Source organism: Triturus cristatus, chromosome 8, assembly GCF_964204655.1.
Source record: "Triturus cristatus chromosome 8, aTriCri1.1, whole genome shotgun sequence".
NCBI classification, from domain to species: domain Eukaryota; kingdom Metazoa; phylum Chordata; class Amphibia; order Caudata; family Salamandridae; genus Triturus; species Triturus cristatus.
In genome coordinates this window covers 813,631,265-813,645,668 of record NC_140591.1, presented here as the reverse complement: position 1 = coordinate 813,645,668, position 14,404 = coordinate 813,631,265, and the positions used below count along the sequence as shown (strand labels likewise).

Below are 14,404 nucleotides of genomic sequence, written 5' to 3'. Positions count from 1 at the left end.
AGTGGTTAATTATTAGAAGTGGTAAATAGGGGTCAATATTGCTCCCGGACTCACCCAGACAAGGACCCCGAGGGAGCTTTAGGGGCAACTGGCAGACACCAGCTCCAACAGGCTGCCTCTGATAATTCAGCAAGTTCAGCAAATGTGAGCTTTGAAGGTTGATTCTCCATAGTGGGAGCACTACTACGTGAGAATTACCCTCAGGAGAGATTTTAAATACTTTTTGTAAACTTTAATGTTAAAACATTAGACCGAGCTTTGCAAACTTCTTCGGAAGGCACTATTTGTGTAGTGGCATGACTGCAAGTAAGGTCAGCAATAATTCTAAATAGTTCATTTGAAGTGCTAGAGACCATGGATGTGAGTTCTGAGGAACAGACCCTCTTGTCAGATATAAAATTCCCTAACTACATACATCATGACGCTTTCATGCCAAACCTATTCACTTCCATGCTTATCTTAGTTTCCAGGTAATTGGTGCGAGGAGAAACTAGCTGGGCATGCGAAAATTATTGCTTGTTTCCCTGAAGAGGCTACCTTACCCTGCATACTTTTTTAAAGAGGGAGTATATATTCCAATGCCTTTATTATGCTGATGTCAAACGAATTTAGTCGGCAGATGGTACTATGCATAGTGTCCCCGGGGCATAATGGGCATGTGTGCCTGCTTTGTGCTTCTCCGGGGCACTATGGTATTACAGAAGGGGGTTCTCTAATACTGAAAGAGTTGGCAAACATGTTGCTTCAGCGTAGTCTTGGGAGGGCAATACCTCATTTGCAGTGGGTCAAGGCTCTTGGAAATAAGGGGATTTCGTTGCCACTGCGCCAATGCCCTATTACGGATGCTGGCACAGAGGCAAACAGGCTGTTTGGGCGTGTGCCGCAAAAAGCTAGCAAATTGTCAGTGAGCCTTCTGGGACAGCCCTCCAGAGGAAGGGGGTCTCAGGAACGACCCAGACATTCCCTTGCAACTTGGTGCAGTCACTTACTGCACCCGCCTGCAGGGGGCGCTATGTTCCTTCTTTAAAGTGAAGGTGACTGCCACCTGCACTGTGAAACATTGGAGCGACTTGTAAACCATCTGTACCATATTCACTGAATGTGCTGTCTTCAGGGCAGCCACAAGTTCTCGGTTGTCCTGAGGGCAGCATATTGATTGTAATAGGGCATACTGTCTCTGTTTGTGCACACCGCACATGTTTAAAGATGGCACAAACAGGGGCAGGGCACCCTGTTTGCAATACCAGCCCTTGTCTTCCCCATCAAGTTACAACGGTCTTTGGTTCCTAAGGGGCCAGTAGCTAAAAACATCAGATTTTACCTTCTATTGACATTAGCATGCTTTTCCTTAGGTTTATGACCTTCAGTCCTTATATTGAATGAAATACCCAAGTGATCAGACTAAAGGAGATGAAACGGTTCCTTCTCTGGTCCTGAGAGACCGAAGATAGGACGGGTTGAAAGCTTCAATTAATAATCCATCTTTATTTAGTTCTTTGTTGTGAAGTATGTTGATCGTACCCTTTATTATTTAAAATAAAGGAAGTCTTTCCTTCCCCGCTTCAAGGCACGCGGTGCCATAGTAAGGACTAGCATTGGCCAGCACTTCATATACAGTACTTTAGGTGGGAGACTTTTTTGTTTGTACGAATAGATAGGGAGGACCAGTGGTGTAGCTAGTCCTTGTGCCTCCCGTGGCGGTCACTGCTTTTGCCACCCGTAGCGGCCGCGTGTACGAGCGGGGCTGCTGGCGGTTTTTGTGTTGTCGCCGTGTGGTGGCCACATGAAAGGGGGGAGGCCGCCCCCAGTGCTGCGCCACTGGGGAGGACGTACCCCTCCTGTTCCGCTTCCGTATAATTAAAGGACCTCTCTACCCTCTGGGCTTGAGAAAAGGACCCCCCCCCCCTTCTAAATTCCTAATGTATAAGATCGTACCCTAAGAACTGTCGACAACATTTGCTAGAAATTTAGGGGCATATTATCAAGACAGGCAATGAAATTATTGCCGTTTTAGCGGCAGAAAACTGCCGCTAAAACGGCGATAATGGGCTTGATAATATGCTCTATGGAATTCCAATTGAAGCCCATGTTGGATGTGAAGGACATCTAACCTGAGCTTCAATTGGAAATCCATAGAGCATATTATCAAGCCCATTATTGCAGTTTTAGCGGCAGTTTTCTGACGCTAAAACGGCGATATTTTTATCGCCTGTCTTGATAATATGCCACCAAATGTAAACTAATTCATAAACGGCTCGAATGTCCCTCAATGAGAGGTTCCTTGGATTGTGATGTTGTGACTTAAAACTCCAAACCTCCTTTGGTGTAGGCAGGCGGCGCCTGGAGTATTGGAAACGCAGCCTACAAGATGAAGAAATTATTTACGGCGCGCGTGCGCCGATTTGTGGTCGGGGGCAGCAGTCAGGCATTACAGTGTGACAAATGACAAAGGCGTCTCGGGGCACTGAAGTGTTCAGCTTGTATTGAAAGCATCTGCGGATCAATCCACAAACATGGGGCTCTATCAAAATGCAAAATTACACTTCACCTTCTGGCTGCTTTTTATACTCGAAGGCGGCTTTTCTCACACTTCACGGCCCTTGAATCTCCAGTGGAAAACATGCAAACAACTGCAGTCACAGGTCGAAAATCAAATGGTTCGAAATGAACGCCGAATGAGTCTGGTAATTCAGTTCAATTAAAACATCTGCATTTCAGTGTTAAAAACGTTTAACAGTTCATGAAACCGAGTACAATTTAATTCTGCATGTACTGCGGTAAACTGACTTGCTTTGTCTCACAGGTAACAATGAAGATAACTGCTATGTCACCTGCTGGGTTCTGGCAAAGCAGAAGAAATCGCTATGATCTTCTCGTTACCTCCCTCGGTGTCATTTGGGTGATACTTCATTTTGCTCTACTGGTAAGAAGGCGTTTGTTTCTCTTTTTCTTAGCTGTGGTTTTTTTTTTTGGGTTTTTTTTGGATTGTATGTTTTTCTTATAGAGATAACAGATAATGCCTGCTTTGCACCGTATACTCATTGACATAGGTTTATTATAGCCTCATTTATCGAAAATGTAGAGATATTCTTGAATTTAGGAAATGACCCAGGCCCATTCAAAACAAAAATGGCGCTGATCTGGGTGTCACACTGTTTGATCTTGTGTAAGGCGAAATATAGGTGTGTTCCTTCTATGCTCGTCTTGGGGTCACCTTTCAGGGAAATGACAAAAGTCCCGCAATTTTTTTCTTTAAACTGCTACCAGGGGCCGTATAACATAAGGTGACCAGGGGGCGCAACGGGCATTTCCGCCAGCTTTGCGTGCCCCGGGGCACTTTGGTATTATAGAAGGGGCGCAGACGCTTGTGCGTCCCCTTCCTTAATACCGATACCGCTGGCCACTAAAAGCGCCAGCGCTATCAACAGAGGGTGTTCCTTCATTTGCATAGGGTCTGGCCCTATGCAAATGAGGGAAAGCCTTTGGCTCTGCACCCGTGCCAAATTACAGACGCGGGCGCATAGTCAAAGAAGCCCTCAGATTCTGAGGCTCAGAAGGCACACTGAGAGTGCACCAATTAAAAAAGGTGGCGCCCTGTCAGTGCGCCCCCAGAGATGAGCCCTCTGCAGGGGGTAAAGGGGGCCCCATGGACCCCCCAGACATCCCCTTGCAGGCGGTTGCAGTCACTGACTGCGCCCGCCTGCAAGGGGATATCTAATCCCCTTTGAAAGTACAGGGGGCACTGTGAGCTGCTCCGTGTTTTTACATGAATGCGCTGCCCCGGCTGCCCCCAGCGCAGCGCAATCACCATAATGGGGCGCATTGGCATTGCCTTTTCAAAGGTGCACTGGGCGCAGACAATGCCAATACATAATATGGCCCCTGGTATCTGCTACGTGATTCTTATCAGTCAATTCAGCGTGGAATATTTTCCCAATAATCACTTACTATGTAAGTTAGTTGTATTTAGGTGTATTATATTTAAATTCTCTGATATAGATATCTTGAAAGTCTGGTGTGGACATGGGCCTCTCTGACATACATTGGATACTCCTGATCTCACCGACAATTCTCTACCAGTTACATACCCTTTGGAAAATCTGCAAAAATGAAGACACACAACATCGGATAATTAATCCCTTTTGTCCCCAAAGTAAAGGTCAAACATTGTAGCTCAATTTGGCACAAGTTCTGACTTCCCCTTCCTACAAAGAGGGGTGTTTCACTTATATCGCATTCGCACCCCCTTTTGCACATAGCTTCTCTAAATGGCAAATGAATGCAGCACATAAGGCAAAATGTGTCATGTGTTAGCTTGGAACAAAAATATCAGGTAGCATAATTAAAGTAATATCACATGTTATTTTTGATGTCTCTTATATCTGGCGACAACACTATTCCCTGAACTTTCTTGGGGTTATTATACATGTATTGACAAAGATATTCAGTAAGAAATGCAATCTAGGCTTTAAATTTACAATGAAGCAAGGTGCTATGAATCAAAAGAATAAGATAAAATGTAAAGCATAAACGAAATAACACCATGAAGTATAAAAGCATATTCGAACGAGAAAAGCAAAATTGCATTATAAAACTGATATAATTAAATGCAAAATGTAAAATTGGAAGATGTTCTATTGCAATACAGGGCCTTTAAGCAGGCAATTATTAAGAAAGCTCTATTATGTTAATTGTCGTTTTCCAGATAATGGCCCCATATATTGTTGTACTATTCTTCTCTTTATGGTATGCAAAGAAAGGTCCTGTCTAATTAGGCAAGAGATGGCATTTCCCTTATCCATTGGTCTATACACAGATTTCATGAGATTTTGCAACTTTTAAGTAGAAAGGACTTGCCCACCATAATCGCTTTAACAAGCCATTTATTTTGTAAAGAACTCAGTTTAAGAAGTGAGAAAACATTGTTGAAATGTATCTATGGTGGACTCAATTTAATCTCTTGACTTAAGAAATATATTATAAAACAGTCTTTCTTCTCTTAAGTAACATCTAGCAATCACGTGAGAGAAAATTGCCTAAGATATCTTGCATCGCCAAAAAGAGTCTGCCTTCAAATTAAATTTTTAGCATCTTTAAAGCTTCTTTGTTGAGTAAAAATGGTTCTAATTTGCAGTGGAAAAGGAGTGCTCGAGAGCCCTGCCCCAAGATGGCAGACACTATAAGAGGTTCTGCTGACTGGAGATGGTTATCCTGGATTTATCCATCGATTGAAGAGGCACCGGTGCATGCCGGTGGATGCACTGGGTCTGGCTGTAACTGCTGCTCCACTGGGGCTCTTTATTGGCTGGCGGGTGACACCGGGGCGACGTAACCACTTTTGCGGCCTGGTTCAGTATCTGAAATGTGGTTGCCATTGGGAGAGCGGTAGTGGAGCCCTTACGTCAAGTGGTGCTATCAGTGGTAACTTGGATTCCATAGGCCAGTGCTGGCGAACAGTGAGTGTGGGGAGGTCGATGGTGCAACAGCCTCCACTCAAGTCAGGCGGGGGGCTATAGACTGCTGGTGGAAATTCTGTGGTGGCCTAACAGGGCCCAACAACCACACTCGCTGAGGGTTTGAAAGCTCCAAGGAGCCCTAGGAGCACTTACGGCTCCCCACTGCCCGGCATGGGGCCTGCCTGCAGTGTCCTGTACAAAGGGAATAATAGTGGTGACATAACCTGGGCCGCTGAGATAAAGGTGAACCTAAACTGTGCCTAGTGCCGGGGCTGCACTGTTGTGTCTGATGGAGTGGCCCAGTGGCAGCCTATGGTGGTTGAGCCTGGGCTGGTCTGCGCTGGCTGCTGCAACCCCCCTGCACTGCCTGTGGCATGGAGGCGGCAATATAGTTTTTGCACCTTCGGGGGTAGAGCCCAATTACACTGCCCCCTGGCTGCCTTGTGTCAGGCACGCTGCCTGGCAGCCCTACCTGTGAGGCCTGCTTCCATTTTAGTGACACTGGTGATGGGGGCCTGCCGGCGGTAGGCCCCTTGGGACCATATCTTGATGATGTTTTCTGGCGGATGTATGTCATTACTTCGCACAGTAATACCACGCATTCCATTACAACGTGGGTATTACTACGCGATGTCAATGAAATCGCATGCCATTTCATCGCAAACTATTACCACGAATATGCCTTTACCACGCATGCCTTTACAACGGAAAGGCATGCGTGGTAAAGCTATATTCGTGGTTAGTTTGCAAGGTAAGTGACTACCCTACCCCTACACAACCCTCCCCCACCCCCCAGTCCTCTCCCTACAATTAAATTACACTACCCTACACGACCCCCGACACTACCTTAAAACACAACACAACACACGCACACTACAGCACTACCCTAATCCCTAACGCACTTCACTACTCAAACTCTAATACACTACCCTAAACCACTACACTACACAAACTCTACAACATTACTCTAAACCCCAAAACACTACTACACTACCCTAAACCCTAAAACACTACACTACGCAAACACTACTACACTACCCTAAACCCTAAATTACTACACTACCCTAAACCCTAAAACACTACACTACACAAACACTACCCTAAACCGTAAAACATTACACAAACACTACTGCTCTACCCTAAACCCCAAAAAACGACACCATCCTTTACCCGTAAAATACTACACTACACAAACACTACTACACTACCCTAAACCCTAAAACACTACACTATCCTAAACCCTACAACACTACACTACACAAACACTACACTACCCTAAACCGTAAAACACTACTCTATGCAAACACTACTACTCTACCCTAAACCCTAAAAACTACACTAGCCTAAACCCTAAAACACCACACTACACAAACACTACTACAGTACCCTAAACCCTAAAACATTAAATCACTACACTACACAAACTCTACAACACTAACCTAAACCCTAAATCACTACAACACTACCCTAAACCCTAATACACTACATTACACTGCAAAAACACACTAAAACGTTAAAAAAACACACAGAACACTACTTTGACACTACCCTAAGCCCAAAAAATTACCCCCACCCCAAATGCATACCCCCTTACCTCTCTCATCTACAGCGTCGCCGTCGGATCCTGCTTCCTCCTTCCTGCTTGCTTCACGTCGTTGTGAGGAAACAGCCTGAGTTTCCTCACAATGACTTGGATAGCCGCCGCCGCCACATTACATCGCATGCGTTGTAAAATCGCATGCGATGTAATGGTATGCGTGGTTTTACCACGCGTTGTAACATTGCATGCGTTGTTACGCATGCGATTTATTAGCAACGCGTGGTAAAACCCACGTTGTAATGGCTGTTCCCCCTTTTCTGGCCCATATTGCCTATTGCACCGCCTCTGAAGAGTGTAGGGAACACCTTGAGAACTTAACTGTCAGCCTGCTCGTACCCCCTCACAGGGTCTGCCAGGGAGTGGTGAGGACTATATCACCCAGCAGGGAAGTACCAGCTCCCACGACTCATACGTTGGGATCTCCTCTCCAGGCAGCCCGATTTTCCATTTTGGTTGGCAAGCGTCTCAGTGGCCCATGGTCTACTAGTTCCTCCCTGGTGCTGTTTACCTTGGGTGAGGCGGGACCACACTGTAGTACATGGGCTGGAACTCACTGATGTTGAATACTGGATTGACAGTGATTGTAGCCTGCTGGATGGACTCCTCTTACCTCAACAATGAGGAAGACAGACGTAAATCAGATGAAACTTACCTTTGAACAGCAAAGATGGATGTGCACAACTAACCGATTTGCAGAGGAATGACAACCATGCCTGGAGGGAGGAATCCCCTCAGGAACCAGACACTCACTCAATGTTCCTGGATCTGAAACATAGCTTGCTGCAGTTGACACCAAGATTGACTTGCTGACCAACAGATTTAACCGCCTCTAGGAACGAGTAGATGGTCATACTGAACGCATTGCCCACCTTGAAAATCGCATGTCCACCGTTGAGGATGATAATGCAGCAACAAGCGAGAAATTACTCCAGATGAAAAAAGTCCTAGAGGTCATCAGAAACAAGAATGGGCACTAGAGGTGCACTCACAAGGAGCATTTTACGTATCATTGGAGTCCCAGATTCCACAGCAACCGGGCACATGGAGGATTATGTCGAGACGATGCTCTGCAGGCTTTTTGGGGAGGCAGTCTCCGCCATGTTGACAGTGCAGAGGGCACATAGATTCCTAGACCAAAATTGCCTGTATCCTAAATTACAGGGACAGAGATACGATCCTGTGACTGGCAAGAGACCAACACTCACTTTTCAGGTAAATTACATCTCCTTTTACCTGGATTTCATGGTAGCTGTGCAGGCAGCCAGGAGAGATTTTCTGCCCGTCAAGCGCTCCCTCCTCAAGACAGACCCCAGGTACTCCCTGCTGTATCCCACCAAACTTCTAATTTTTATGCAGGCAAGACTACGTACTTCACCGGTTCTCAGCAGCCACCAAGTTAGTTAAAGTCATCCCGCTGTCGGCAATCTGACCGCACTCTAAATCCAATAATGCTGATACTGGTTTTCTCAGCTACAATGATTCAACACCAGTACTACCAGAACATGGCTTGAGCTGACTGACCTTGCACTGCCCCTGTGCCAAATGGGCTTGCCTATTTTATCCTGTGCAGTGCCTTATAATTTGGAGTCCCCGCTTCGGGGCATCCTCTGGATGTGCACTGTGTTTCTGCTGGCCAGGCTAGCGTGAATTGCCAACTAGACACTTCTCCGGTCACCTAGCTCTCCTAAAGCCGGAAAGTGAACTGGGATTTTAATTCTCTACTCTGGGATGTTTCCCTGGTTGTTTCCCTTGTATGGCCACTTGAGGCCCTGTTTGAGGTGGGATGGCTGCATTCGGCCTGGTTGGGGGGCTGAAATGGGTGCTGTGTGGGTATGGTGGATATTTATTGTTTATGACAGTATAAAAGTGTTTTCTTTGGTTTTGTTTTCTTCCTTTTCCTCCCTCTGCCACTCAGCATACAACTAATGCCCCTATGGCCAGGTACCCCTGGCAGACCAGCTTGCAGATCCTACATGCTGTGCCCACAGTGGAACAGCTATGGCACCGCTAACATGGGTGACATGGAATGTCTGTGGATTAAACAATAGGCGCAATGTGCAACTTGTACTGGAATACCTATAGCGCCATGGTGCAGACATTTGCTTGCTGCAAGAATTGCATTTGACTGAACATACATTAGTGCACCTGCACGCTGCGTGGATTGGGGAACGCACGTTGCATGTTACGGGAATTACACATTGGGGTGGCTGTCCTTATTGAGGAGGGCTTGCCCTGGCAGGTACACCAAATCCTCTGCGACAAGCAGAGTCACTAGGTTATGCTCTCAGTCACATTACAGGGCCACCAGCTAAAACATATCTCCATATATGGCCCCAATGTGGATGGCTCTCGCTTTTTTGCTGTGGTGTGAAGGTTGGCGGGCATGCTCGGCTCTCGGACGCTCCTGTGGGGTGGTTACAATGTGGATTTGTACACATTGATGGACAGGTCTGGAGGTTTCTAGACTACCCCATCCAAATGCGGGCGTGCTGCTGCAAACCACAATAATTAACTCATTGACCTCTGGAGAGCTTGACATGGTGACCGTGCATAGTGAACATGCATAATCTCTGCTTATCTAACATGGTCAAGCACTGACTACTGGCTGGCGATGCGAGATTTTGAAGCATGGATCGGTGAGGTACTACACCGGCAGCGATCCTTACCGAACCATACCCACTATACTGCTTTGACTCTCACTGTCTTAATTTAAGTCCAGCATCTTCACGTGGTGCCTCCCAATCTTGGCGGCTCTTGTGGACTACTTTCCTCACAATGTGGGCATGGTTAACTCTAGTGATGCAATGTGGGAGGCATTAAAGACCATGATCCATGGGTCGTGCATGGCAAAACAGGCTGGCGTGCTGCGGGCACTGCGGGCCGATCAGACGCAACTTGAAACTGAAATTTGTATACTACTTCTACACTGTTTTACAGACCATAGTGCTTCCACGTTAGCTACTATACGAAGTTTAATGATTTTGAGGCGGCAACACAGAGGAAGACACATTATTTGATCAGAGAGGCCAGTGCATGACATTATGGAGCGGGTGACAGAATAGGTAAGACACTGGCCAACATGCTGAGGAAACCCTGGCATAGTGACTATATTGTGGAACTGCAGACTGATGACAGTGATATGGTGTCCAATTTCTATTCCTCACTATATAAGACTACGTAGGTCGCTGAGCCGCCTGACCTGACCTCCATTTTTGATTCAGGGCAGTTACTCTGGTTGGAGGACGGGCACTGACGGTTTTTAGATGAACCATTTACGGAGGAAAAATTTGTGAAAGTAATAGGTGCGATGCCTGGAGACAAGGCCCTCAGTCTATAAAAAATTCACCACCCTCCTGGTGCCGCATCTTCTGGATGTGTATGAGAAGTCCCTTGCGAAGAACGTGCTGCCTCTCTCCTTGTGAAAGGTGCTGAATGGTACTATATTAAAGCCTGAAAAAGATCTGCAGTGCTGTGAATCATACAGAGCGTTGTCTATGATTAACATGGATAGCAAGATCCTCGCTAAGCTGATCGCCGCTTCTAGGTTACTGCTGCTGGACCAATTGGGGTTTGTGCCCTGGCGGTCCACGTCCCACAATCTCTGTACCTTCTTTGCACTGTTGAACACCATTTAAACCACTCTCAGTGCTGCTGTGACTTTGTGGGATGCCACCAAGGCAATTGATTCACTTGAGTGGCCGTACCTCTTCGCGTTACTGTCCCAAATCTCTATCAGCCCCAAGTTTACCAGGCTAATTGACATCCTGTATGCACAACCTGTGGCTCACCTCCAGGTTAATGGCTTGATTATGCCTTCATTCTCTGTCTCTCGAGTTACTAGTCAAGGATGTCCCCTGTGCCCATTTTTTTGCCATTGTTATGGAGCCCCTGGCGGCCTGACTCCGACAACACCACTCCCATCGAGGCTCGCTTTTACACCAGAGTCGTTTTGGGGTCTATCTATGCTGAGTGATTTATGTTAGCCAGACGTGTGCTACAATTTAGTGGTTGTCCATACGTTCTTAGCAGTTCTCTACATGCAATAATACACATTTAAAAACTGTCTAAGGCTAGAAAGTCATGAATATGCAGTATGTCAAAAGGAGCTGTATGAATTAATTGATTGTTGATGACAGCAAGTGACATTTAAAACAGCGCACTTTAAACTCAGAGGGACAGATTTTCAAAAACTGCAGGCAACGTAGCTCAGCCCCCAAAGAGGCTGGGCTGCGTTGTATGACAGGGAGTGAGCAGGAGAGTGCCATATCGACTGAGATATGGCACTCTCCTCCCCTTTTCCTAGCGCTGGCGCTGAGTTCAGCTGCTGTGCGCCAGGTACACCCCTTAGCGCCATAGCACTAGGATGTGTGCCTGAGTCTAGCATTGGTTTTGAACAGGAAGGGTACCCTTCCTGTACAAAATACTTTGCATAGACACGTTCAAACACTTTTCGCACTTTGCATGCATGCTGCACTTTGTATGTGTGCTACACAGTGCAGCACGCATGCAAAGTTGAAAAAGAAAGAAGAAATTAAAACACTTCTCATCTTAACGCCTCCTTTCAGATGGCGTTAACTTTTAGCGCTAAACCCTGTTGCATGGGAATGCCCATGTACCACCCATGCAACTTCCCCTTGGCGCTAAGTAATGCAAAGCAATGCTTTGCGCTGATTTTCATTAATTGTAAGGCACTTTCCAACATAAAACTAATTTTGCGCTGGAAAGTAAATTAATAAAAAACATTTTGTGCTGGTTGACGCTAACCCAGCGCAAAATGTTTGAAAATCTACCCCAGGGTGTATTGACTAATGAACATGAGACCATGTGTTTGCTCTAATTAACAGCATTAGATCCAGGGGTGAATTTAAGTGATTTTGGTAATGTGTTATATACAGCGCTTACTACTGACAGGATTTTGGTCTCCAATTTGCAAGTGTCACTATTACCCCAATTGTAATCGCCTGATAATCCATTCCTCCACTTCAAAGGAAGGGAGCCTGTCAGGATCTGACCCTGTGCCCAGTGGGCCACAACAGACTTTAACAAAGAGCATCTAAGAGGCTGATCCATCCTGCCTGACCCCTTTCCAAACTTTTTTCCAAACAGTCCAGGAGTAAAAGATAGTGCACACTCGCAGAGTTTCAACATTACAGTCAAATGTCATGAATCAACAAGATTTTCCTTCCCCAAATATTCAGATCTGTGAACATACCACTTCAGCAATTTTTTATCTGTTAGAAAAGCTCCTTAAGTCCCAAAGTTATGATAAGGCATGGGCAAAATGTGAAGTATGCTGGCGTAATTAGTGTCATTTCGGGATTTTCTTGTTGTGCTTATGTGAAATACCCGAAATTACACCACTATGCCACTTCACATAATTACCGCTATTCGTAGTAAAAATTGAACATGAATGCGCCATTTGTAGTAATTTTTTTTACCATGAATGCAAAGGAACAACAGAACACGAGCGGCTCTTTTTCCGTGTGCTTTTATTTTTGCGCTTTTTTTTAGCACAAAATGCGTTTTTGCATCAAACATTTCTCATAACTATGCAAAAGCAAATTACGCAAGTTTCGCACACTGCTAGTTCTGATCCTCTTGAGCTAAACACCTGGGGGCAAATTTACTAGCCCTTTGCAAGACATTTACGCCGCCGTTGCGTCACTTCTGTGACGCAGCGGCGTCGTAAACCATGCGCCATGTTGCGCCTTATTTACAACGTGACGCAGCTAGGGAGATGCGTCACGTTGTAAAGCCCTGCGCTACATTAAACCTGCGTCAGGTTTAATGTATGCAGGGTGGGCGTTCCGTCGGAAATAAGCCTCGGAAAAGTGACGCAGTGAAATCTACAAGATTTCACTGAGTCACTTTTCCGACGCTGCTGCGTCAAAACCCTGCGCCTGCTTGAAGCAGGCGTAAGGCATGATGCAGCATGTTAGGTATGGGCAGCCCCTGAGCATTGCTGAAGTTGCGTCGTGCTTGCAACACGACTCCAGCAATGCGCCACCCTTATGCCATCAGATGCGTCACGCATCTGTTTATCCTTGCGCCACGATGCGCTGCATTGTAAATGCGGCGCATCTGTGGTGGTGCAAGGGTAAACTTGTGTGACGCATCTTTCCTGGCGCATCCCTGCTGATTTGCAGGGATGCGCCAGGAAACATAAATCTGCCCCTTGGGGGCAGATTTACAAGCCCCTTGCGAGACATTTACGCCGCCGTTGCGTCACTTCTGTGATGCAGTGGCAGCGTAAACCATGCATCATGTTGCGCCTTATTTACAACGTGACGCATCTAGGGAGATGCGTCACGTTGTAAAGCCCTGCGCTACATTAAACCTGCGTCAGGTTTAATGTATGCAGGGTGGGCGTTCCGTCGGAAAAAGCCTTGGAAAAGTGACGCAGTGAAATCTACAAGATTTCACTGAGTCACTTTTCCGATGCTGCTGCGTCAAAACCCTGCGCCTGCTTGAAGCAGGCGTAAGGCAGGACACAGCATGTTCGGTATGGGCAGTCCCTGAGCATTGCTGGAGTTGCATCGTGCTTGCGACACGACTCCAGCAATGAGCCACCCTTATGCCATCAGATGCGTCACGCATCTGTTTATCCTTGCGCCATGATGCGCTGCATTGTAAATGCGGCGCATCTGTGGTGGCGCAAGTTTAAACTTGCGTGACGCATCTTGCTGGTGCATCCCTGCTGACTTGCAGGGATGCGCCAGGAAACATAAATCTGCCCCTTGCACTTTAACACATAATATTGAGTGATCTTTTATTTTTATTGCTTCCCAATTCTTCTACCAAATAATAAGCTACCTGTGGCTCTGAAATCTATGGGGCAGATTTACAAGCCCCTTGCGCCACTTTTGCGTCACTTTTTCCATGTTAAAAGTGATGCAAAAGTGGCGCAAGAGGCTTGTAAATCTGCCCCTATGTATCTATGTTGGATGAAGCCAAGCTTATTTCGGTTTGTTGGAATCCTTCCTCACTGCACACTTATATATAGCTCATTACCCATGCGTAAAGTTTATGACGATAGTTTGTATTGTAAACTAAAGTTTATGGCAAATGTTTGTATTGTAAACAGGCTATCAGTCAGTGCTTGATTGATTTTTGCCTGGTGTTCTTATGCATTTCTTCTGTGCATTGCTCTAAAACACGGTTTGGTGGTTTCACACTATATTAAACAATAAAAAAATATATATTTGATCAGTTGATTTTATCAGTTGTTCACTAATGGATGTCTATTTAGCAAGGTGCCTGATATAGTAAAAGCAACATCACACACTCTTGCCCAGTGACATCACTAAGGTTGACCCAGACCTTCCAAAGACTCTTATTCGCTGCAGAG

General features: G+C 46.0%; 1 protein-coding gene across 1 annotated transcript in view; it reads left to right on the top strand.

Annotated features, from left to right (window-relative positions):
* Positions 1 to 14,404, top strand: part of NALCN (sodium leak channel, non-selective) — a 2,843,734-nt gene that overhangs the window by 2,738,179 nt on the left and 91,151 nt on the right. Inside the window, exon 36 of the mRNA XM_085622267.1 lies at positions 2,804 to 2,923. Within this exon, the coding sequence (XP_085478393.1) occupies positions 2,804 to 2,923 (120 nt within the window). The remainder of the gene's footprint in view (positions 1 to 2,803; positions 2,924 to 14,404) is intronic.